This window comes from Pteronotus mesoamericanus, unplaced genomic scaffold (assembly GCF_021234165.1).
Source record: "Pteronotus mesoamericanus isolate MK-2021 breed Mesoamerican mustached bat unplaced genomic scaffold, CSHL_Meso_final contig_202, whole genome shotgun sequence".
Lineage (NCBI taxonomy): Eukaryota > Metazoa > Chordata > Mammalia > Chiroptera > Mormoopidae > Pteronotus > Pteronotus mesoamericanus.
This window is the reverse complement of record NW_026555086.1, coordinates 1,667,476-1,690,555: the sequence shown is the minus strand read 5'-3', so window position 1 is coordinate 1,690,555 and position 23,080 is coordinate 1,667,476. Positions and strand designations below refer to the sequence as shown.

Here is a 23,080-nt window from a genome sequence, read left to right as displayed (position 1 = left end):
GGGTTGCTGAGGGGCGGGGGGCCCGCCGCCCGGCCGGGCCCGGACCACCTCCGCGTGCGGTGACGGCGGCCAGGGTGCCGGGTGAGGCGGCGCCGGGGGAACCGGCTGAGGCCGTTCGGCGTGAGGAGCTTGCGCGGGAGCCGACCGCCGCGCGCGCACGGCCCACGCGCTCAGGCTCGGGCCGCTCCGCCCGCGCGCATTTCTCGGGCACTCGGGCTCGCAGCGCTGGGCGTCCTGGCCCCGCCCCCGCCCGCGCGCCAGGGCCCCGATTGGCGGAGCCGCCGCGAGGGGCGTGTCGGGGAGAGTTGGAACGCGGCGGGGGCGGGGCGGGGCTGGGCAGTGGCCGCGAGCGGGACGCGGGACACGGTGCGGGAGTGCGGGAGCGCGGGGCGCGGGGCCGAGGAGGTAAGGGACTCCCGGGCCGGGCTGGGACGCGCGGGCAGGCGGGCCTTCCGCCGGCCGCCCCCACTGCCCGCGCCGCGGGGCGCGGGAGGGACAGGCGCGCAGCCAGCGCCGGTCGGACTCTTGACCCGGAGCGGAGGCGCCGGGCAGGGCGCTCGCTGCCGGCTGGTGGGGCTGCAGAGGCTCCGGGAAGAGCGGGTGACCGCAGGTGAGCGGGCACCGGGTCGAGGCAGGGTCCCTGGGACGCGCAACGTGTGAGCGGAGGAGGGTCGCAGGCGCCCGTGGGCTGCACGGATCTCCTCGCACCCGCCGTCCGGGGAAGGTTCGGCGAGGCCTGGCTTCCCCCCGCCGTCGGGGCCTCGCTCCTGAGTCCCCGTCCGTGGCGGCTGGGGCCGTGGGCAGGGACAGCGGCCCCCGGGAGCGCAGAGGAGCAGCGCGGCGGGGCGGGGCGGGGCGGGGGGGTGGGGGAGGGCAGCGCTTTGCCGGCGGCCTCGGCCCCGCTGGCTTCCCAGGTGGGAGCCGCCTGGTCCCTGAAGCCGCAGAGTTGGGGACTTCGGGTGGGAGTTGTCAAAGGAAGCAGGGCTGCTCCCCCTCTCCCCACGTCCCCGTAGCGCAGAACAAGTAGTCGAGGCAGACCCAGAACGGCTGTGCCTGCCCAGCCGGGAATCCCTGGAAAACCCTTCCCTTTCCCGCCCCGCGAGCCCGGCAAGAGCCAGCTGTGCGGGGGAGAGCGGCCCGCAGCCCCTCGCAGGTGGGGAAAGGGGGTCCCGGGTCCGAAAGCTTGATCTGCGCAAGCTGTTGTCTGCGCACAGGAAAGAGGCGGGAGCGGGGAGGGAGGGAGGGGGGTCGCTGCTGGGCTCAGTGTTCCTGGTGCATCATTTCCACTCGGGTCTGCACGGGCCAAGCGGTGACGGACTGCGGCCTGTGTCCCCCCACACGTCAGCCCTGGGGCTGCCAAGGCAGGCAGGCAGCGCAGCTGAGCTAAGGGGCCTGCCCAGGCGGCCTCAGGGGGAGCAGGCAGACATGAGGCATTTGCAGAGGGGCCTGCGTCTGGCCTTCGGGTTCGGCCTGTGGTCGAGGGCGGCCTTCAGCCGCTCTCGGCGGCCGGGCCACGCCGCGGGCCTTGGGCAGTGGCTGTGAGGATGGAAGGGCGCCTTCCGCGAGGGGGCTTTTGTGAGGATTAAGTGAGATAATACTCGTCATGGGCTTGCCTGGTGAGCTACAAGCGCTCCGTGGGTGGCGACCCCGGTCTGTTTTCCTTATTCCAGCTCTTTTCACAGGGGGGGCCTTCGGGGGTGCGCAGGGCTGGGCACGGCTGAGACGCTGAGAGGCAGGCGCTCCGCGGGCACAGGGCCCTTGGATGGTGCCCCCCACTCGTCCCCCCTCCCCGGGCACTTGGAGAAAAACTCAAATCCTCGCCCTGGTTGGGGGCCTGCTCCGCCGGCCCCTGCCAGCCCGTCTGGCCCAACCCCTTCCCCTCCTTCCTTCGCGGCCTCTGAGGGTCGCCCCTGAGCTGCGCCCTAGGCCCAGAACATTCTTCCGGGGCCTTTGCAGGGCTGCCTCCTGCACAGCGCCCAGGTTGGTGCCAGGTCACTTCGCCGCCAGGTCTCGCCTGACCACCACCCCCGTTACCTGCTCGGTTCATTTTCTGGTCCCCTCCTCCTGCCAGGAAGCCTGTTACTGATGGACCTCTCCCTCCGTCCCTGTTGGAGCTCGGGACGGAGCACAATAAGACGGTGCCTGGCAGGGGTGGGACGCGGGCAGGCACGGGGGCAGCGAGGGCCCGGCTGGGGCGCGAGGGGCTGGTGAAGGACCCGCCGGCCCCAGCCAGGAGCCAGTCCCGAGTCCCTCCCTCCATGACCAGCCCGGGACTGCCGTCCCAGACAAGCAGTGTCCCCAGCTGTAACTGACGGATGGATGGGGCTGGGCCACCTTCGGCCCCTGCTTCCCAGGCTCCCAGGACGGGCCCCAGACCAGTCTCTGGAATCCGTATGGGAGGGGAGGGGAGGGGGAGAGGGACGGAGAGGGGAGGAGGGGAGGGGGAGAGCGCCCGTCAGCCCACGGTGTCAGGGTGTCCCTGGAGCAGGAGCAACCCTGATAGCACGAGGCCACCCTAGGCTTTGCCAGCCAGCCCCCGCCGCACACGGCCGTGTCCCACCAAGCTGCGTTGACAAAACCCCGCAGTGAGTCAGGCCGGCTGTGGGTCACATGTGACCCCGCAGCTGCCGTGCACAGAATCCAGTGACACCCCGGGGGTGTAGCTCCCAGGCCCCGCTCGGAGGACGGGGTCACACGGGTTGGGGGGCCCAGCCCCGGGGGGCAGCCGCACTTCCAAACCCTGCCAGCCAGGCAGGTCTGTCCGCGTCCCTGCTCCCAGACACTGACCCTCGGGCGTGCCCACCCTCGGTCAGCGCCTGGGGACCACACTAGGGTCCCAGACTGGCCCCAAGAGTCGCGGGGACGGCTCAGCTCTGTCCCGCTCTGAGCTGAGGGAGGGAGGCTCGCTTCTCTGGTGAGAACAGTGAGAGGAGGCTTCCCAGGCGCTGTGTGGGGAAGGGGGGCGGGGCTGTGCTTACTGAGAAAAACCTCAGGGTCAAGTCAAACCAGGGTGTGAAGCTATGGCCCTGGGGGTGAGGGCGGCGGATGTCAGGGGAGCCACCGAGAGGATGTTGCCGCCCGGCCCCTCCCCCAGCCTGGGACCCACTGCCGGCCCACGGGGCAGAGGGGCGCAGACCCCCGGAGGCCCCCAGGCAGGGCGTGGGGGCCGCTGGGAGCCCAGGCCTCTTTCTTCACCAACAGGTAGCCCCCCCCCTTCCTGGGCCATGTTTTGCCACCAGTAGCCGCACCTGGGCCACCAAGGCCTGGAGGGAGTCGGCACACCCCTGGCCGGGGACAGAGTGGCATGGGGGTCTTGTGCAGGGCGCCCTGGTGCCCCCTGTGGGGATGGGGCAGTGTTGAAGGCCGTCCCAGCCCACAGGCTCTCCTGCCCAAGCAGGCACCTCGCTCCTCGGGGCCCACACCGCCCAGCCCTCTGCTCACGGGTGCGCCGGGCGGGTGCACCGGGCAGGTGCGCCGGGCAGGCCGGCCTCCGGAGCTCGCCGGCCCGAGGGGCTCAGCCCCGCGCCCGCCCGCCGAAGCTGCAGGGCTGGGGACACAGGTGGCTGTCCTCCTCAGGGCGCCTGGCACGGGGGGTGGCCCAGGCCCCGCCGGTGACCATGCCAGGCCTGCAGAGTGCCCTGCCCAGTGGAGCTCAGAGCTCTCGACCCAGACATTGTCCTGTGAGGAGTGTCTGTTTGAGAATCTTCCATTTAGAAGGAAGAAAGACCAGGAAGCCCGCGTCTCCACCTCCCGGAACCAGCTGGTTGGGTGCCGTCCCGTTTGATGCTGCTGCCATTTATAAATAAAAGCCCTGTTTGCGCGCCCCCCCCCCCCCCCCGGCTCTATGCAGGCCTCCTCCCCAGGCCACCTTCTCCTGGCTTTGCTCACCTTTTTTGTTTTAACCATCTGAGCCACTTTGAAGCGTGCAGTCCGGTAGCGCTGGTTTCCTGTTGCTGTGAAACAGACCTCCAGAGTTCCCCCCGTTCCTGAGCCGCGGGCCTTCCTCCCCTCCCCTGCCACTGCCGCCCCAGAAAACCAGCTTCTGCCCTCTGCTCCTGGGAATCTGACTGCTCCAGAGGCCTCATATTGGCGGGATCCACAGTATTTCTCTCTCTCTGACGGCTCACTTCATGGAGCGGAGTACCTTCAGGCCCGCCCACGCTGCAGCTGAGTCAGGATTCCCTTCCTTTTGGTGGCTGAGTAATATTCCGCCATGTGGATGGGCCACGCTGTGCTCCCCATTCCCCCGTGGACGGGCCCTTGGGTTTCCTCCACCCCTCGGCTGTTTGGCGACGCTGCTCTCACGTGTGCATTTTGAGGCCCACTTTTACTTCTTTGGAAGGGGATGGCTGGAGCATTGGGCAGTTCTTTCTTTCTTTCTTTTCCTTTCTTTCTTTCTTTTTGAGGAAACTCCATGCTGTTTTCCACAGTGGCTGCAGCCAGTTAATTTCCACCAACAGTGCACGAGGGTCCGCGCTGCCCCGCGTCCCTGCCATCACTTGTCATTTCCTGCTTTGATTAGTAGCAGCCCTCACAGGTGTGAAGTTCTGTCCATCTTTATTTATAGATAGAGTTGTCCAACACTTTTTTATTTTTTAAAAAAGATTTTATTTATTTTTAGAGAGGGGAAGGGAGGGAGAAATATTCACGTGTGGTTGCCTCTTGTGCGCCCCGTGCTGGGGACCTGGCCCGCAACCCAGGCCTGTTCGCTGACGGGGAATCGAACCGGCGGCCCTTTGGTTTGCAGGCAGGTGCTCTGTCCACTGAGCCGCACCAGCCAGGGCTAGAGGTGTCCGACGCTTCTTAAATGTTGACATTTCCGCGTGCGTGGCGCGCCGTACTCCGTTCCCTGGGTTGCTTTTCCTCTTGGCATCCGGCGCCCTGACAGTCCTCGCTCACCTACGTGGGGGGGGGCGCGGTGGTGGCAGCGGGCGTGACTCACTACGTGAGTGGACCCACTGTGTCACTCTCTGCCCACCCCAGGGCCCCAGCACCCAGCCCAGGGGCCCCGGGGTGGCCCTGGAATGTTGCCAGGCCGTCCACAGCAGGGACCAGTGACCGGGGCTGGCAGCACGCAGCCAGGCGCAGCAACCTAAAAATAGCAGTTGTTACGTAAGGCGGCATGGGCGGCACTTCCCAGGAAGCCTTGTGGTCTGCGGGAGGCGAGGGGTGCGTGGCGGGCTGAGCCCCGCTTGTGCAATGCACCCAGCCCCCACGGCCCGCTCCCCACAGGTGGCCTGGCTGACGAACCCCAGAGCGCTGACCCAGAAACACCGCGCGTGAGACCGGAGTGCTGCGGGCCTGCGCGCGTGCCCCGGCGGTGGCGGTAGCGGCGGCGGCTCTCACCTACTTCCTCTGACAGGTAAGAGCTGAGTCACACGTGGCGGGCGCTGGGGTGCTTCAGAGAGGCTCCCACGAGCCACTTCCGAAGCCCGTGCTGGGTGCTCAACCCCCTTCCAAGGACCAAGGCCCCCGCAGAGAACGCTGCCTGCCTGGTGGTGAGATCTGAGGGAGGGAGAGCAAACAGGCAAGTCAGGTGGGCCGACGAGGGACTACCTGTGACAGTAAACCAAAATGGGGCGACGTCCCGGAGGAGGGGTCCGCAAACTCTTCTGCGAAGGGCCAGGCAGAAAACACCTCGGGGGGCTCAGCGGCCCCGCGGCCTCTGCCACCGCCCCTGGCTCTGCACCGCAGCAGGAGAGCGTCCGTGGCCCATTGCACGGGAACGCGCGGCTGTGTCCCAATAAAACTTTATTTACAAAAGCAGGCTGTGGGCCAGGTCCGCCTTCCAGCCATCGTTTGCGGATCGGCCCTGGGGTGGGGGGCAGGCTGCCTGAGCAGGGCCTTCTGGCCCTTTCTGAGAGGGGCGTGAACCCTGAGCCAAGCCACAGGAGGGAGGGCGCAGCAGGGTGGCGCCGGGCTGTGGGTCCCACATGGAGGCCGTGCCAGGACGTCGGCGGACTTGGGCTGGATGTGGGACGGCTTGTAGCGCTTGCCTGGGCAGAGGAAGACGTTGGGGCCCAGGGAAGAGGAGAGTCCAGGGCGAGTCCTAGACTTGGGGCGCAGACAAACTGGGGGGATGGTAGTTCCAGTCACGGAGAAGAGCCGCCAGACGTGCTGGGAGGAGGTGCGTCCGGTGAGCAGGCAGGGGAGCACGCGGGCAGGTGAGGCTCCTCAGAGCCGCATCGGGAGTGTGTGTGGGCGGGGCAGGTGGCCACAGGAGGTCCAGGGCCACCAATGCCTCGTGCGTGGCTGCGGAGGACAGCCTGGGTCTCACCCTTGGGGGCAAAGGCAGCCCGGTCTCCTGGGGTGCAAGACCCGGGCCCCCGACTTACAAGCGGAGCCTGAGTTTCCCTCCCACCCAGGGGTTCTCCCTGCTGGGCCCACAAAGGCACCTCTGTGAGGTGTGCTGTGCGCAACATGGAGGAAGCTGTTGGCACACAGCACCTGAGGTGACAGCGGTGGCCACTAGGCTGAGGGCTCAGCGAGGGCTGCGGGGTCTGGGATGCTGTGGCTTGGGAGATGGTGCGGATGCCCTGTTGTCTGGTGCGTCCACCTGGGGCAGGCCACCATGCGCTGGGAGCCCCTGGTGGGAGCTGGGGCTCAGCATCCTTGTCCCTTGGGTGGAGAGCGTTTGGGGGCGTTCTACCCCGTCTTCCAAGGCTCCCCAGGGGGTGGATGTTCCCGCTAACCCACAGCGGCGTTGTGTGCTTGCACATTTTCATCGCTGCCTTCTGCTCCCTGGCTGGCCCCACGCATCCCTCTCCCTGGGGACACACCTGCGTCCCAGGCACTCCTTGTCTGAGGGTCGGAGTGGGGTACAGGACAGGGGCAGCGGCGTGGTCCCGCCCCCGCACCACGCCCACGCCTGCGTGCGCCCCTCCCCTGCAGCCGCCGGAGAAGATGGTGGAGCACCTGGCCAACACCGAGATCAACAGCCAGCGCATCGCCGAAGTGGAGAGCTGCTTCGGGGCGTCGGGGCAGCCGCTGGCGCTGCCGGGCCGCGTGCTGCTGGGCGAGGGCGTGCTGACCAAGGAGTGCCGCAAGAAGGCCAAGCCCCGCATCTTCTTCCTGTTCAGCGACATCCTGGTCTACGGCAGCATCGTGCTCAGCAAGCGCAAGTACCGCAGCCAGCACATCATCCCGCTGGAGGAGGTGACGCTGGAGCCGCTGCCGGAGACCCTGCAGGCCAAGAACCGCTGGATGATCAGGACCGCCAAGAAGTCCTTCGTGGTGTCGGCCGCCTCGGCCACGGAGCGCCAGGAGTGGATCAGCCACATCGAGGAGTGCGTGCGGCGGCAGCTGCTGGCCACGGGCCGGCCGCCCAGCACGGAGCACGCGGCGCCCTGGATCCCCGACAAGGCCACCGACATCTGCATGCGCTGCACGCAGACGCGCTTCTCGGCGCTCACGCGGCGCCACCACTGCCGCCAGTGCGGCTTCGTGGTCTGCGCCGAGTGCTCCCGCGCGCGCTTCCTGCTGCCGCGCCTGTCCCCCAAGCCCCTGCGCGTCTGCAGCCTCTGCTACCGCCAGCTGGCCGCCCAGAAGCGCAGGGAGGAAGAGGAGGAGGAGGGCGAGGGCCAGGGTGCGGGGTCCCCGCCCAGCGCCGGCTGCGGAGCGTCCAGCGGCGACGACGAGGACTCGGACGAGGACCGGGAGGGCAGCGGGGATGGCGACTGGCCCAGCCGCGTGAGGTTCTACGACTCGGGCGTCTCCTGGTCCTCCTTCCACAGCTGACCCCGGCGGCAGGCCAAGGGCCGGCTCGCTGCTCACTGCCCTGTCACACAGCCTCGGGGTGCGGAGTCCCCCAGCTGCCGGGCGCCCCGCCCCCAGGACCTGACCCCCCGCCGGCGGGGGGGGGGCGGGGGCGGGAGGCAGTGGGAGTGGCTCTTTTCTGGTTATTGGCATCTGTCCTTTCCACTGCCGGTAATTGTCTTTCCCTTTAGCAAGCCCGAATCACATAGGCCCCCTGGGAACGAAGGCCTTAGCTAACCCTGTGAGCTGGAGCTCCGAGAGTGAGCACCAGCCAGGCGCCTTCAGGGACCAGCGGGAGGACAGGACCAACGGGAGGGCCTCTCATCTCGGAGGCCTTGACCCCAGACAAGGGCACCGCCCGGGGATGGTGTGGCCCCTGGGAGGCCTTCAGGAGCCCCAGGCTCGGTCCCCGCCTCACCAATGCCCACCTGGCCAGTCAGCTGTGCCCGTGGGCTCACCCAGAGCCAGCCACAGACCAGCACGCCGTGGGCGCCCGCAGGTGGGGACTGCAGCCTGCCAAGGCCCCGCGCCCTGCCTCGCCTCTTCCCGGGTGTCCAGAGGGCTGACGCCTCTCTCAGGACGCCCCCCTCCCGCCCTGGGCAGGGAAAGCAGCGTTTTCTGTTAGGACTCTCACTTCAGGTACCAGAAGCCTCACCCAGACTGGCTTAATAATAAAAAGAAAGTTCGCTGACTGGTGTGGCTGGAAAGCACAGGGTTCCTCAGACGCCACTTGCGCGGAAGCTGATGCCACGCTGCGGCAGGTGTCAGCGACTGTCCGCCAGCCTGGCGTTGCCGGAACCCAGTGGCACGCGGGGCGCAGGTGCGCGCGCCCCGTCACGACCCCGACCCCGGCACCTGCTAACTCGTTGAGTTGGTGGAGGGCGAGTAAAGGAAGCGCGGAGCTGTGCCCGGCCGCCCCAGGGGTTGGCGCCCCTGAGTGCGAGGGAGGGGTGGGGGGCCGTGCAGGAGTGTGTGTTGGGCCAGAGCTGGAAGCTGGCCCCGCCCGGGCCTGGCCAGAGTCGTGGGCCCTCCAGGACAGCCTCCAGCGCGCGCCGCGGCCTTCGCCCATCCCCTGGCCGGCCCTGGCCGGAGCCCGCTGTGGCAGAACAGGGGCCGCAGCCAGCCAGCAGGAGTGACTTGGGGTCGGGCCTGGTTCCCGGGGCAGCAAGGCCAGGCTCCAGCCTGCTGGTGGCGGGGAGCCATCCCCGTGGGGCCGGGGGTGGGGGGCGCGGGCGAAGAGCCAGGCCCTCAGGCCTGCCTGAGGCCCTGGGCACAGGGGCCAGGCGCCCGGGAGTGACCGGCTTGTTTACCAGCCTTGGCCTCCCTGGGCCACACAGACTGGTCTGGGCTGGCTCTGCTGGGCAGAGGGCTCCGGGCGGGACAGGTCACGGGGCGAGGGGCCGCTTCCTCAAGAGAGGCCAGGCGGTCCCTCCCTTTGCCCCAGGGATGGTGCTGGGACAACGGGTGCCCAGCCCCGGCCCCTGACCTCCTGGTCACAGCCTCCTCCCCAGACCGCCCGTGCCTGGTGCAGGGCAGTGTGGGGCGGCCCGCAGCCAGCCCCGGGCACTGCCAGCCTTCCCTGCAGGTGCCTGCCCAGGGGCGCTGAGCACAGGACCCAGCGGGCAGGCAGGCTGCCCCATCCTCCCACCCTGGGGACCCCAAGACCTGCTCCCCTCGTCCCCACCGGGGCTGCTGCTTCCCGAGGCCCCCAGGTGTCAGGGAAGGACCAAGGGGCCGAGGGGCCGAGCTTGCTGAATGCCGTGCCAGGAGCCGGGGACACAGGTGTGAGGGAGACCCAAGCGGCCCTAGCTCCGCAGGAGCAGACAGCGTAGCGGGAGATGGGCGGGCACGGAGCGCCGGCGCCGGTTCTGGTCCGTGCGGCGGTGGGGGTGCTGAGGGTGACGTGGGGGGGCTATGCTCTGCAGGGAGGGGCCTTCCAGGCAGAGCAGCAGCGAGTGCTCAGGCCCTGGGAGTGGAGCCCATGTGTTCGGCTCAGCCGCGCGGCGGCACAGGGGACCGGCAGGGCACCTTCCGCACGGTGCCCTTGGCCCCTGCTGGGCTGTGTGCGGGGGGCTGAGGCGGGGAGCCTCCGGGCCTCGCTGTCCTTGGCTGCTCGCCGGGGCTGCCTTGGCTCTTCTGGGAAACGTCCCGGGATGGCAGAGGTGCGCCAGGAAGCGGGATAAGCGCCAGGGACTGGGCACGTGCCCTGGGAGGAACGAGGGCCCCAGTGGACAGAGGAAAGCTGGGGCCAGGAAGGGGAGGCGCTGCCGGGCCCCGACTCCTCCCGCCCTGCAGGGGCCGCAGCGGCAGCTCGGCTCAAGGGTCAGGCCAGGTCCTGCCCCCCCCCGCACTCCCCCACGGGCCACCCCGCAGAAGCATCTCTCTGAAGCTGGCCTCTGTCTCCTGCTGGCTCCGCCATCTCGAGGAGGAGCCCGGCTGGTTCTGGAACGTTCCCGTGCTGACCACAGAAAGGCCAGCTGGGAGGGAGAGCGCAGGCCGGGCACACGGAGCCAGACAATTCTGGGCAATAACAAGGGGAAATTTCAACCCCTGGAGCGGCCACTTCGGGGTCCTGCCAGAAGCGCCCGGCCGTTGGCGCTGGCAATGACACAAACACAAGGACAACATCGGGGGGACCTGTCACCTGCCAATGAGCTCGTACAAATGAGCACCGACGGTCGAACCCGGCACAGGCAGGGCTGTGGGAGAGCAATGTGCACACACACGCATGCACATGCATATACATGTGCACATACACACACAGACACGCACGCCCCGCTGAAGATGGACTTTCGGGAGGTTGATTTAAAGGAAAAAAGTCCTAGGAACCATAAAGTTGTATATTCTTTCCAGCCAACAAATTCCACTTCAGGAAACCTTGCAGTAAAGCAATTCCCACGGAGAAAAGATGAAGGCGTCCCCGGCCCAGGTGCGCACGACGACAGGACAAGGGAGGCGGGCCTGGCGCGGGCGGCAGGGCCACGGCGCGGACGGGTGGGCACCACGGCAGTGAGGGGCTCTGCGGTGCTGCGGGGACGGCCGCCTTCTGGGGGCGGATCCGGCCCGGGACGCCTAAGAGCTGCGCTGCACCGCGCCCTGACCAGCGCTGCAGGACCACGCCCTCCTTGCGTCGGAGGGGGTGTGGCTGTCGACCCCCCCCCTACACCCCTGCGGCCGTCAGTAGGGGGCGTGTACGAGCAGCACTCGCTGGTGTCGCATTACACGCACACCACAACCACACTCACACTGCTGACGCAGGGGGTGGGTTTTCTTGGTCACCAGGCCATTCTCTGAGATGCCCCCGGCTGTCCTACAAACCCGCCCCATTCTGACACTGCTTGCTGTGCACACAGGCCCGGGGTGCGGGGGCGGGGGGGGGGCGGGCTCCATCCCACCAGACTGGCGCCCCCACCCCCCAGCTTCGGATGCCAACGGCAAGTCCCTGCTGGCACCTGGACTCCTGCTGGGCAGCTATAAACCAACGGGGGTTCCTGCGGGCCGCCCGGCATTTGCTCGCTTGCTGGGACAGACAGCTCAGGGGACTCTGGGAGCACGTTTACAAGCTTATGATCAAGTACAGAACAGGGCAGGGACGGACATTCCGAGGGAGAGAGCCACCCGGCGAGGGGGGGGGCAGGGGGCTTCCGCGCCCTCTGCAGAGGCCCTCCGCACCCCGTGCTTGCGACAGCTTTATGGGCCTGATAATGGAGACAATAAATAAAACAAGCGCGACTAAGGGAGCTGCTGGGAATGCGGCCAAGAGGCCCCGGGGGGACTGCCGTGCCCCCGGCCTTGGAACCCCGGGAAGTTGCTTATCTGCTGCCACCCTGAGCTCAGGGCGGAACGACAGAGACCCTGGATCGGCGACTCCCGTGGGTTTCACCTCCACCTTCCACGGCCACCGGGCCCTCTGCAGTCTGCACCTTGCAAGGAGCCCACCCACCTGACAGCCGGTGCCCCATCCACGGAGTGGGCCGGGAGGCCGGGACCGCGCCTGCGCGGGCAGGCCACCGCCTGCGTCTCCGCCCCGACGCGGCCCTCCTGTGCGCAAGCCAACGCTTTTCCCCCGTGTCGTGGCTGGCCACCCACCCCGGCTCCAGACCACCCCCCTCCCGTTTCTGGGGGACAAGGCGCCGCGGAGAGCTCTGTGCTCCTGGTCATGGCCTGGTCTTCCTGGTGCGTTCACGGCGCGTCCTCCTTAGGGCAAAAGACTCCTGCCACCAGGGACTCCAGGGCTTCGGAACGCTGGGCCAGGAACAGGGGCTCAGACCGACGCGTGTGTCTGTGCTATTTCACACCAGCGAGCAGCAGCGGGTGGCCACGCATGGGGGGCCCCAGGTGCCTGCCACCCGCCCCCAACGTAACCCAACAGCATGCCAGCCCCCGGCGTCTCCAGCGGCACAGGGGTGTGGGAGCTGCCCCGGCCCCGCCCAGGGCTGGGTCGGCCTAGGAAACCTGCCTCCAGCCCCTCCTGCCCCTCAGCGCCTCTGCTCGGACGCCTGTCCTCCGGGACCAGCGGCGGCCAGGCCTCGGGGAAGGAGATTCTAGCAAGCGGCTGGCTTGGCTCGGGCTGCCACTGTTCCCTGACCCCTGGGTCGTGGCGGGGACCCCGTGGGGGCCCGGCTGGGAGAGAATGAGGGCATTTTGGCAAACTGGACACAGGAGGTTGCTAGGGGCAAAGAGAGGCGTGCCCAGCTGAGGAAGGGCAGGCTCCCCTCCTCCGGCACCGGAAGCCGCCGGCCGTCCTGTCTGGTCTCCCCGGGCCTGGCACTTCTCAGCCTCCGAGCGTGGTTGCTCCGAGGTGCAGCCTGCTTTCTCCGCGACGAGGCTCTCAGGAGACGCGGCGGGCGGTCTGTTCGGGGCCTGCTGATGCTTCAGGGGAGCCCAGCCGTGGCCCATGGGGAACTCACAAAATAGCCCCTGGTGAGGCTGCGCCCCGGTCTGGTTGGTGCCCGGGACACAGGGACAGGTCGAAAGGCACTGGACAGCGTCTCTCGGCTGCGTTTACCTCTAAGCCAGCCCCACTCCGATCCAAAGAAAAACAAATCAAACAAGACACTGGTAATTACCCATCTGGTTAAGAAAGGCCTAGCACCCTTCTCCTCCTGAGCGAGGATGCGCAGAGAGGCCCTGTTGCTGGGAGATGAACAGTCAGCCTCGCCTCTGGGGAGGAACCTTGACCCAATATACCAACAGCCTTAAAAAATACTGCAACTCCTGCCCTGGCTGGCGTGGCTCAGTGGATTGAGCACCAGCCTGAGAACCAAAAGGTCACCAGTCTGGTTCCTGGTCAGGGTGCGTGCCTGGGTTGCAGGCCAAGTCCCCTGGTCCCCAGTAGGGCGCGCGCAAGAGGCAACCACACGTCTCTGTTTCTCTTCCCTTTCTCCCTCCTTTCCCCTCTCTAAAAATAAATAAATAAAACCTTAAAAAAAACCCCAAACTACGGCCACTTCTTAGCCCAGCAATTTCACTCTGGGGGACCGATCCTAAAGACCACCTGTCTTCAGCCAAACTACAAGCAGAAAATTAACACAAAAATACTCATGCAGGGTGAGGACCTGGGAAGGCGAGTGCAACAAAGTTACAGCCTTTCCTGGCCAACAAGAAGCTAAGTTACACCAGCAGCGGGAATGGATAACAGGCTCTGAAGGGGCCTGAACGGCAAGAATGCAAAGACAACACACACACACACACACACACACGCACGCGCATGTAGCATTAAAAGATTTGCACAAAATATGCCAAGTGTAACTATGGTGGTCTGGGTGGTGGAATTTGTAGCAGTTTTTATTTAATTATACTCTGCTGGATTTCTTTAAGTTTTCAGCGGTAATATTGATGAATAAAAGGAAATGAATACCTTTCAAAGGCTTTTTGAAATCAGAGCAGTCGCAGGAGACGCGGCGAGGAGGGGCTGCGTGCGGGCAGGGGCCGCAGCCGGGCGGGGCCAGCGGAAGAGGAAGCCCTTCTACGTGCGTGCCTGATTTTCTACCGGGCGGGAGTGGACTCGTCAAAAATAAATAAATGAATATTTTTCTGACTTCTGGTCAAGATGGTGGGGTAGGCCGACACGGCTCACCTCCTCACACAACCACAGCAAAATTACAGCTAAAATATAGAACCACCATTGCTCAGAACCAACAGAAATCGAGTTGAATGGAAGTCTGACAAGTACGGAATTAAAGAAATCACATCCATCCAGGCTGGTAGGAGGGGCGCAGGTGCAGAACGGGCTGGTCCTATATCCACGTGCGGTAGATAAAAATTCGGGAGGGATCTCAGGGGCAAGGAGTCCCAGCCCCACATCAGGACCCCAGCCCAGGGTTCCAGTGCCAAGAATATAATCCCCGTAACTTCTGGCTGCAAAGACCAATGGGAACTGAGTCAGCGGAAGAAACGTCTGGAGCCCCAAGCAGTTCCTCTTGAAGAACCCACACACAGGCCCACCTACTCAGACTCACTTCCTCTGGGCCCCGGCGCCTGAGTGACAGCTTGTAGGCCTCCAGTGGCGAGCAGAGGGAGGCTGAGGTGTCTGGGGTCAAGGCGAGCAGAGGCCATCGTCCCTTTTCTGGGCCCTCCCGGCACTGAGCCAGCAGAGTGGCACTGTAGCCAAGAGTCCATCCACGTGGCTAACACTGTTCGATTCACCGTGGAGATCCCAAGACTCCGCCCCAACCAGCTTACGGCCCCACCCGAGCTGCTTTTCCGTAGGAACGGTCCTGGCTCACACTTCACAGCTCCCTAAATCCTCTCAGACAAGCCGCAGCTGGCCTCTGAGCCCCAGCCCCACTCTAGCAGCCTAGATTCACAGCTTGGCTTCACCTGGGAATCCCCAAGCCCAGCACAAGCAGCAGCCGTCTCAAGCTGCTTTACGGCTCAAGCGGGGTGGCCCCAGGCAACACACAGGAGGGGGCTGACCTTGACCTGCACCACCCAGGAAACCCCAGGACCAGCGCACCCAGTGGGCAGCTACAGACCACGTCGGAGCACCGCCACCTGCCCCTGCACAGCGGGTCCTCCACGGGGGGCGGAGGCGGGTGGTCTGTGGTCACAGCCAGTCCTTGCAGCTGACTGGCCTGGGTCAATCCCTCCCATTGACCTGCCAACAGCAACCAAGGCTCAACTACAAGAGGAGGGGGTGCTCAGCCCACACTAAGGACCCACCCTGAGTGCCCAGCTTGGGTGACGGGGGAGGCTGCGCCACTGGACCCTACAGGACACCTGCTACATTAGGCCACACGACCAAGACAGGGAGTCAAAGCAGCTCAGCTAATACATAGAAACAAACACAGGGAGGCTGCCAAAACGAGGAGACAAAGAAACATGGCCCAAAGGAAAGAACAGATTAAAACTCCAGAAAAGAGCTCAATGAAATGGAGGTAAGCAATTTGTGAGATGCAGAGCTCAAAACACGGGTTATGAGGCTGCTCAAGGAACTTAAGAGAGGACCTCAGCAGCATAAAGAAGATCCGGTCAGAAACGAAGGATTCACTAACTGAAATAAAGAACTATTTACAGGGAAACAACAGGAGAGTGGATGAAGCTGAGAATGAAACCAATGACTTGGAACATGAGGAAGCAAAAAACCACCAATGAGAACAAGGAGAAAAGAGAACCCCCCAAAAAAGGGGATAGTGTAAGCAGCCTGTGGGAGAATTTCAAGGGGTCCCACATTCGCATCATAGGGGCGCCAGAAGGAGAAAAAGCAAGAAATTGGAAGCTTACTGGAAAAAAATAATGAAAGAAAACTTCCTTAATTTGGCAAAGGAAACAGACATGTATGACCAGGAAGCTCAGAGAGTCCCAAACAAGATGGATGCAAAGAGGCCCACGGCAGGACACATCGTAACTGAAATGCCAAAGGTTAAAGACGAAGAGATGGGAGGGGGAGGGGGAGATGGGTGGGAGGAGGGGGATTAAGAAGTACAAATGGGTAGTTACAGAGTCGCCAAGGGGACGTAAGTTGCAGTAGCGAAAGAACTTGCACACCCGGCCGGTGAACAAGGGTTGGGGGTTGCCTGAGGGAGGGGGGTGCTGCGTGGAGGGGGCAGAGGGGAAAAATCAGGACAACTGTAATAGCATCATCAATAAATATACTTTTTTTAAAAAAAGGATTTTTTTTGTAACAAGGAAATACTGAAATACAAACACTAAAGGCACAGGAGCCGAGAGAGCCTGAAGAGCAAGGGACGTCTGTTCTGCCCCTGAGGGAGTAGGGACGTGAGGTCTGGGCGGCCCTCAGGCCCACAGTCCATGCAAGTGACCCCAGGACCCAGCTGGTCAAAGTGGGCTTGCTCAGGGCGTCGGGCTGCGTCGAGCCCAGATCACTCAGCCACGGGGTGGCCGCTGCCCAGGGCCACTTCCCCTGGGGGAGGCAGGCCGGCCATGGAGGACTTCGGTGGTCGCAGCTGTGGGACCTCGGGGTGGGACCCCAGGAGCCCAGAGACCGGCGGAGCGTCACCCCGCCTGTGAATAACTCCTGGTCACCTTCTCGAGTCGGGAGCGTTCTCTAAGGCCACCCTGCCCGGCCCCAGGCGGTGCAGAAATGATCCGGGCAGCCCGTCTGGCCGGGGGCGCGGCGCGCGCGGCACGACAAGGCTGTGAGCAGCTTCTCCTGGAGACACGGGCTCAGCCTTCCCTCAGCACCGGGTCGGCCCAGCCTCTGGTGCTCTGCACACACACGGAGACGCGGGCGCCGGCACTCTCCTACCTCACGGCGGCCGGCGGGGGAGGCAGGGGTCTGTGCGCAGGGCCCTCTGTCCTGGAGCCACAGGAGCCACCGACACCGCACCTCCCCTGAGCTCCCTGCCTTGGGGAGGGGCTGGCTCCCGAGGAGGAGAGGCAGAGCAGGAGTGCGGGGGAGGGGCTGTGCAGAAAAGGCACCCTGTTGGAGCCCAGGGCCGCTGTGGTTCTCAGTGCGTGGGAAGGTTCCGGTGCGACCTTCTCCCATGGCGTGTGACCCGATGCGTCCACAGAGAGCAATGGCGCCCTCTCCTGAAAGCCGACAACTTAAAAAGCGGAACCCGGCTGGGACAGTGAGGTGCGGGCGGGAGGCAGAAGGGCCGCGTGCACTTGGCCTTTCCCTCTCAGGGGCCCCCGGGAACGGGCTGCGGGACGGGGCGCCCTCAGGGCTCCCCATGATGCCGGGGCTCTGGCTGCCAGGCCCCGAGCCCCTGGGCCCGGCGCGGGGGGCGCCGAGTCCCGCGACGCGTGCTGGGTCAGAAGTCGCCTTCACAGACGAGCGGCTGAGCGCCGTGACCTCCCCGGACCCCACGTCTGGAGGGTGGGCTCGGAAACCCGGCCCCACAAAAGCCACACGGCGTGGTGCCGTCCTCGTCCATAATAATTTCCAGGCCACAAAGGGGCTCCGCCGGGCCTCTCCCGCAGGAGGCGCACGGCCGCCCACGGTGATACGGGGTGGGGTGGGGCCCGCCGCTCCCAGTCACCTCCTGCGACACCGCTGCCCTAACGGGCTAATCGCCATACTGCACCTCGGCCCCCAGCTCCTTGGTGATGTAGCCCACCAGCATGGTGAGCAGCCGCTGCTTCAGGGCCTCACTGCCCATGACCAGGGCCACCAGCTGCACCGCGTCTGTCCCATCCAGGTCCCTGACGATGGCCGTGAACTCATTGAGCAGCTTCTGCTGCTGAGCGGGCGACAGCTCCATCAGGATCTGAGGGACAGGCTGAAACTGGCCACTGGTCATCCAAGCCCCCAGGAGCCCCCCAACGGTGCCCCCTAGAAGACAAGGAAGGGTCCGTGAGTCGCGCCCGGCTCATAAATGATGGCCTTGAGCTCGCTGAGAGCCCGTCCCCATCATGACGCATGGGCACGTTCACCAGCGGCCATAGCCGGCTCTGCTCCGCGGCGGTGCGGGTCCCTGCTGGCAGTTCTGGTCACAGCCCATGGTTGTGCCGTGCCCCCCGCCCCGGGAAACCCCCTGTTCCCAGTGCAGAGGATGCAATGTCACCCTCCCACCGAGGGACCAGGGAAAACCAGCCAGACTTCAGTCGGTGCCAGAAACTGGATCCCACACGAAGCAGGTGCTGAGACGGGGGCAGGGGACGCTCTATCAGGGGCGTCCAACCCAGGACGGCTGTGGATGCAGCCCACACAAAATCATAAATTTACTGAACACATAATGAGGTTTTTTTTGTGATTACGTGTCTCAATGTATTTAATATGGGGCCCAAGACAACTCTCCTTCCTTCAGTGTGGCCCAGAGACGCCAGAAGGTAGGACACCCCTGCTAGGCAGCAGGTGGCTGCCTCTCCTGCATTGGACTGTGTGACTTGGAAACGGGACCCCTCTCTGAACCGCTCGTGTGAGCCGGCCAGGCAGCAGGTGCTCCCAGTGGTGAGCCATCACCATGGGGAGGGGACCTCTCAGGGCTACCCGGGGGTCTTCACACTGCAGGACACAGCCCTGGGGCGGGGTGTCCCCAGTTCTGCAGGACACGGACGCCCTGTCCAGAGCACCCCGGGCGTCTGAGACTCAGCCTCAGAGGCGTGTGTTTTCCCCGGGACGTGGTCTGTACCCAAAGATCATTTCACAGAAGCTCCTCACGCAGCACGCAGGCCGCTCTGAGGTGTCTGGGACGGGAGGCCTTTGTCCCGCAGCCGCCAGGCCGGCAGCCCCTGCGAGGCACGGCACTTACCAACGGCTATTCCTGGGGGACCACCGAACAGGCCACCAACGAAGGCCACAGCGCCAGTGACCAGAGCGCCCCTTCCTGAGTGTTTGACGGCCGCTTTCATCTTCTTCTCCTCCGAAATGGAGCACAGCAGCCTCATGACGTCTTTCATCGCGACGGGCATCCTGGCAGCCGCGGAGGGAGCCTTTCGGGGGAGACGTTCAGGTGCGTTAGCGTATTTCCAACGGTACCGCCAGTCACCCCAGAGCGCTGCGGGCAGGTCCCCGTTTTGGGGAGAGCACCCTGCTCCACTGGGTGCATGAGGGACAGCCCACCGTCATGTGACAAGCTCCCTGTCACTGAGAAAGCAGGACTGCGGTCACTTCCTAAGCAAATAGAAGCAGCGGAGCCGACGGAACCCGTCTCCTCTGCCATCTCCGTGACTCCGACTGGGACAGAGTAAGAAGTGTCCCCGTTCATCCCAAGTGACGCGAAGCCTGGCAGAGTGCGGGAAGGCCCAGCCTGAGTCCTCTCGGGTGGCAGGAGGTCTGGGCTCAGGCCAAGCCAGGGAGGGGGACACAGGACTCGGCCCCCACGCTGCCCTCACACCCGCCCGGCACGCCCTGGGACCCCGAGCGGGGAGTCGGGTCCTGGCTGTGGGGCGATTAGCCACGTGCAGGCTGGGCCCGGAGGGGCGGGGGGAACGGGTGCCTCGCGCCTGGAGAGCGGGGACCCCGCAGACCCCCAGACGTGGCGGCTCCTGGCCACATCCTGGTGCCAGTCCACACCCCTGGCCTCCAAGGCCACCCCTGGAGGCCACCCACTTCTACTCACGGGACGGATGAGGCAGAAAGATGGAGCAGCCAGAGGACGAAAGAAACGAAACAACTCCAGGGCCTGGCGTGTCTGCGGGGAGACGACCGGAGGAGGAATCGACCTTTGGAACAATGAAGTCAGAACAACTCTCTGGGGTAGGAGACTGTTTGCCGCTACTCCAGGCTCCTAGGAAATGGGAGGCCGGCTTCCAGGAAACAACAGGCCAGGGGCCGCGTGGACAGGCAGGCTCTGCTCTGGGTCCTGGGGTTGCAGGGCCCCCCCTTGGCCAGATTGGAAATCACAACACAGAGGAGCCTCTTCCTGCTTCACTGGAGCCAAGGCGGGACCCCTCCCTCTCCAGCCCCTCCGGCCCCGCCCCTTCATTCAGGGCTGGCCCTTGTGCACAGTCTCCCAGGGAGCCCATGGGGACCTTAGGGGCTGACCTATTGCTCCGTGTCTTTTGGTGGATGTGGGTGTTTTGACCCTGGGGGGCCCAGGTGGGTGTCTCCTGGACCAGGGCCCTCCGAGCCCTGGGAGAGACCTGTGTGCCCTCAGACCTGCCTGGGGACAGGTGCGGGCTGGGAGGGGCCTGCACACTCAGGTCCCAGAGGCCTCTGCGCTGCCCGGAGAGCCGGGGGACCCCGGGCTCGGGGCCTGTCCCCACTCTGACTCCCAGATGTCCTGGGTCCCCAAACACCTCCTGGCATCCAGAGCCCTGGGCTCCACAGGGGCCACGCCGCAGGGACCGCGGGCAGGCAGGGCGTGCGCCCGCCTCCTCCCCAGAAGAGGCCCCGTCTGTTCTCCCGGAGGCCAGGGCTGTCCACACACCGATGGCACAGGCACAGGCACAGGACACGCGCGGCGAAAGCCACTCTGAACCGGAAGGGAGGGCTGAACGGATTGGCCTGGGGAAGCGAAACAGACAAAGGAGCCACAACCCTGCTTCCCAAGGAACTGTTTGCGAAGGCGACGAGGAAGCTGTCCTTGCGACCCTGGATGGAGGGCGGAGGGCGGAGGGCGGAGGGCGAGGGGACTGGAAAGTGAAAACACTGCAGAACCGGCATTGCCCAGTCAGGCCGCCTGCCCCCAGAGGCAGGCCCTCCTTCTGGGGATGGGGCTGCCCCCTTCTGCCTCGCAAATGCCCTCGCCTGTCTCTAGTGGGGGCGCTCTTGGGGCTTCTGCCTGAGTCCCGCTTCCCAAACAGCTCTCCTGGGTGGTCTCGGGGGAACACTTGTGGCTGTCACGTTGAAAGGCCTTTCCTTCTGAGGCTCACAGTGGCTGGAACTTCAGAATCAGGAGCTGGCCCACCGCCTCGGGTCCCATCCCCTCTCTGGAAAGTCAGAAGGCCCAGCCCCGCCTTCCCGCGCCCCCCCCCCCCCGGGGGGGCTCCCTGCCTCCTGCCCCTCCTGGCGGTCTCACCCTTCTCAAAGGGTCTTTTCCAGGCCCCCCAAACCCCACCTCCCCTTCTAGATGGCTGACAGCCGTTCCTCACCATCTCTGGAGCGGCACCTGGGCCTACGCCCCCACGCCCCGCCTTGCCCCCGCCTTGCCCCCGCCAGGGCCGGGTGTGCTGAGGGCAGCAGCTGGCCCGCCGGGACCTGCCCGCTACATGCCACAGGCCCACGCGATGGTGGGAGGTCACAGCACGTGGGTTGCTGAGGGAGCTGACACCTCCTCCCCTACCCCCCGCCACCCCGCACAGAGGTCAGTGAAGGAAGTGAAAACACAGGCACCCAGCACCCCAGGCCAGGGCGGAGGTGACTGCGTTGGCACTGGTGAGCGCGCGGCGCTGGGGGCAGGGCCGGCCGGTGCCTGGGTCGCACCGCGCTTCGCCTCCTCCCGCTGCTGCTTCCTCCCGGCGCGCCCCGCACTCCCGTCTTCATCCGGAAAATGAATGAACGGCCGCATCGGCTCCGGTCGGCCCGCAAGTACAGGTCCCACCCCGCAATCGGGACGCGCGCCCCTCCCGGCCCGCACCTGCCGTAGGCTGGCCCACCGCCGCGCCTGTCCCCTGAGCTTCTCCCGGGGACACTGGAGACGCCCGCCCCTCAGCCGGAGGGTCACCCAGTCCTGGCCGCGCCCAGAGCTCCGGCTCCGCCCCCCCGCCTTCCGGCGCGGCGCGGGGACCTTCCGGGTCGCCGCCGAGAGGGACCCTGCAGAACCGAGTTCTCGGCCCTGCCCCCGCGCCCAGGCCTTGGCCCCGGCCCGGGCCACCCGCCTCGCAGGAGGGCGCCGGGCTGGGCGCGCGACCTTCCGACAGGGCCCCGTTGGCGTTTGGATCAGTCTGGTCACGCAAAGGCACCCCTGCCCTTCCCCCACCCACGCGGCGCCCCTTGTCTCCCTTTGGCCCGTGGACCCTCGGACCAGGGACCCACGCTCTCTCATAGCCCCGCAGGGAGAGCTCGGGGCCTCGGGAGGGAAGGGCTGAATCAGCGTTTGCTGACAGTGCAGGCCCCGGTCCAGTAGCAGGTGTCCCCAGCAGACACCCGGGCCTCTGGCTGCGCCGTGGCGGGGCGCGGGGGCGGGGGGGGGGGCGGGGAGCGGGGGGGGGGGCTGCTGATTGGGGGAAGGGCAGTGTGAAGGCCAAGGCGGGCTTCCTCCTCGCGTTCCAGGGCAAAGCTGGCGTTGGGGGCCTGAGGGATGCAGGGGGCCCCAGGAGTGTGGGCTCACAGGACCCCCCAGACCCCCAGTTCGCCGATACATGGACTGCTTGGAACGCCAGGCCCGAAGGAGTGCTGCGCGACCCGCGGTCCCGCCGGCTCGTTTGGGGCCTGGCGCGGGGGAGAGCCATCTGCGCCTGTCCAGTCAGGGCCGGCTGAGGCATCCCTGTCTCGAGACCCGGGCAGCGGCCGCGGAGCGCGTGACAGACAAAGCGCTTTCCATCTCAGGGGGGATGACCCTGCAGGCGAGGGCCCCCTACATGGGCGGGGCAGGAAAATGTACCGCAGCTTTTTTATCCGCGTGTCTGGTGAGGGCACCTGGGCTGCTTCCAGGTCTGGCGATTGCAGACACGTTGCACTGAGCATTGGGGCGCTTGTGTTCTTTTGACCTAGTGTTTAGGGTCTGTTCAGATACGTCCCCAGAGGTAGGATTGCTGGGTCATAAGGTAGTTTCATTCTTAATTTTTTGAGGACCCCCCACCCCGCTCTCCACCATGGCCGCAGGAATCGGCATTCTACCCACCCGTGCACGGGGCTTCTTCCTCTTTCTCCACGTCCACGGCCGCGTCCTCGCCGGCACTTGCTGTTTGCTGATCTGTTGGTGGCGGCCGCTCTGGCAGGTGTGAGGTGACGGCTCACTGTGGTTTTAATTTTCATTTCTCTGATGACTAGTGACGTTGAGCATCTTTTCACATGTCTATTGGCCATCGGTATGGCCTCTTTGGAGAAGTCTCTATTTAGGTCTTTTGCCCCTTTTTAAATTGGATTGTTTGTGTTTTTGGTGTTGAGTTGTATGAGTTCTTTAGAAATGTTGGATATTAACCCCTTCTCAGCTGTGTCGTTGGCGAGTATGTTCCCCCACTCAGCAGGCTGTCTTTTCATGGTGTCACGCAAACGCTTTTGAATGTGATGGGGTCCCACTATTTTTTCTTTTGGTTCCCTTGCCCTAGGAGACGCAGCAGGAAAAAGCGTTGTTGCAATAAATGTTCGAGATTTTACTGCCCATGATTGTCTCTAGCATTTCTATGGTTTTGAGAATTACATGTAAGTAGTTAATCCTGTGAGTTTATTCTTGTATGTCATGTAAGAAGGTGGTAGGTATAGTTTCTTCTGTGCGTGCGTGTTTTTAAACCTCATCTTTAGTGTATGTTTGTGCATCACCTTTCAGCCCCCTTCCTCCTGCCTCCCCACGGCCACCACCACGCTGTGGTCTAT

General features: G+C 65.0%; 2 protein-coding genes across 2 annotated transcripts; one reads left to right on the top strand and one right to left on the bottom strand.

The window, feature by feature from the left end:
• The first annotated feature begins 358 nt into the window (after positions 1-358).
• PLEKHF1 (pleckstrin homology and FYVE domain containing 1) lies at positions 359-7,790 on the top strand. The gene is made up of 3 exons (XM_054570289.1): positions 359-405; positions 5,233-5,362; positions 6,892-7,790. The coding sequence occupies exon 3, from the start codon at positions 6,904-6,906 to the stop codon at positions 7,735-7,737; it is 834 nt and encodes a 277-aa protein (XP_054426264.1). The 5' UTR covers positions 359-405; positions 5,233-5,362; positions 6,892-6,903; the 3' UTR covers positions 7,738-7,790.
• Positions 7,791-15,838: 8,048 nt separating this feature from the next.
• Positions 15,839-18,588, bottom strand: LOC129068122 (protein C19orf12 homolog). The gene is made up of 2 exons (XM_054570236.1): positions 18,414-18,588; positions 15,839-17,494 (listed from the first exon to the last, which is right to left on the bottom strand). The coding sequence occupies exons 1-2, from the start codon at positions 18,571-18,573 to the stop codon at positions 17,229-17,231; spliced, it is 426 nt and encodes a 141-aa protein (XP_054426211.1). The 5' UTR covers positions 18,574-18,588; the 3' UTR covers positions 15,839-17,228.
• Positions 18,589-23,080: the final 4,492 nt, after the last annotated feature.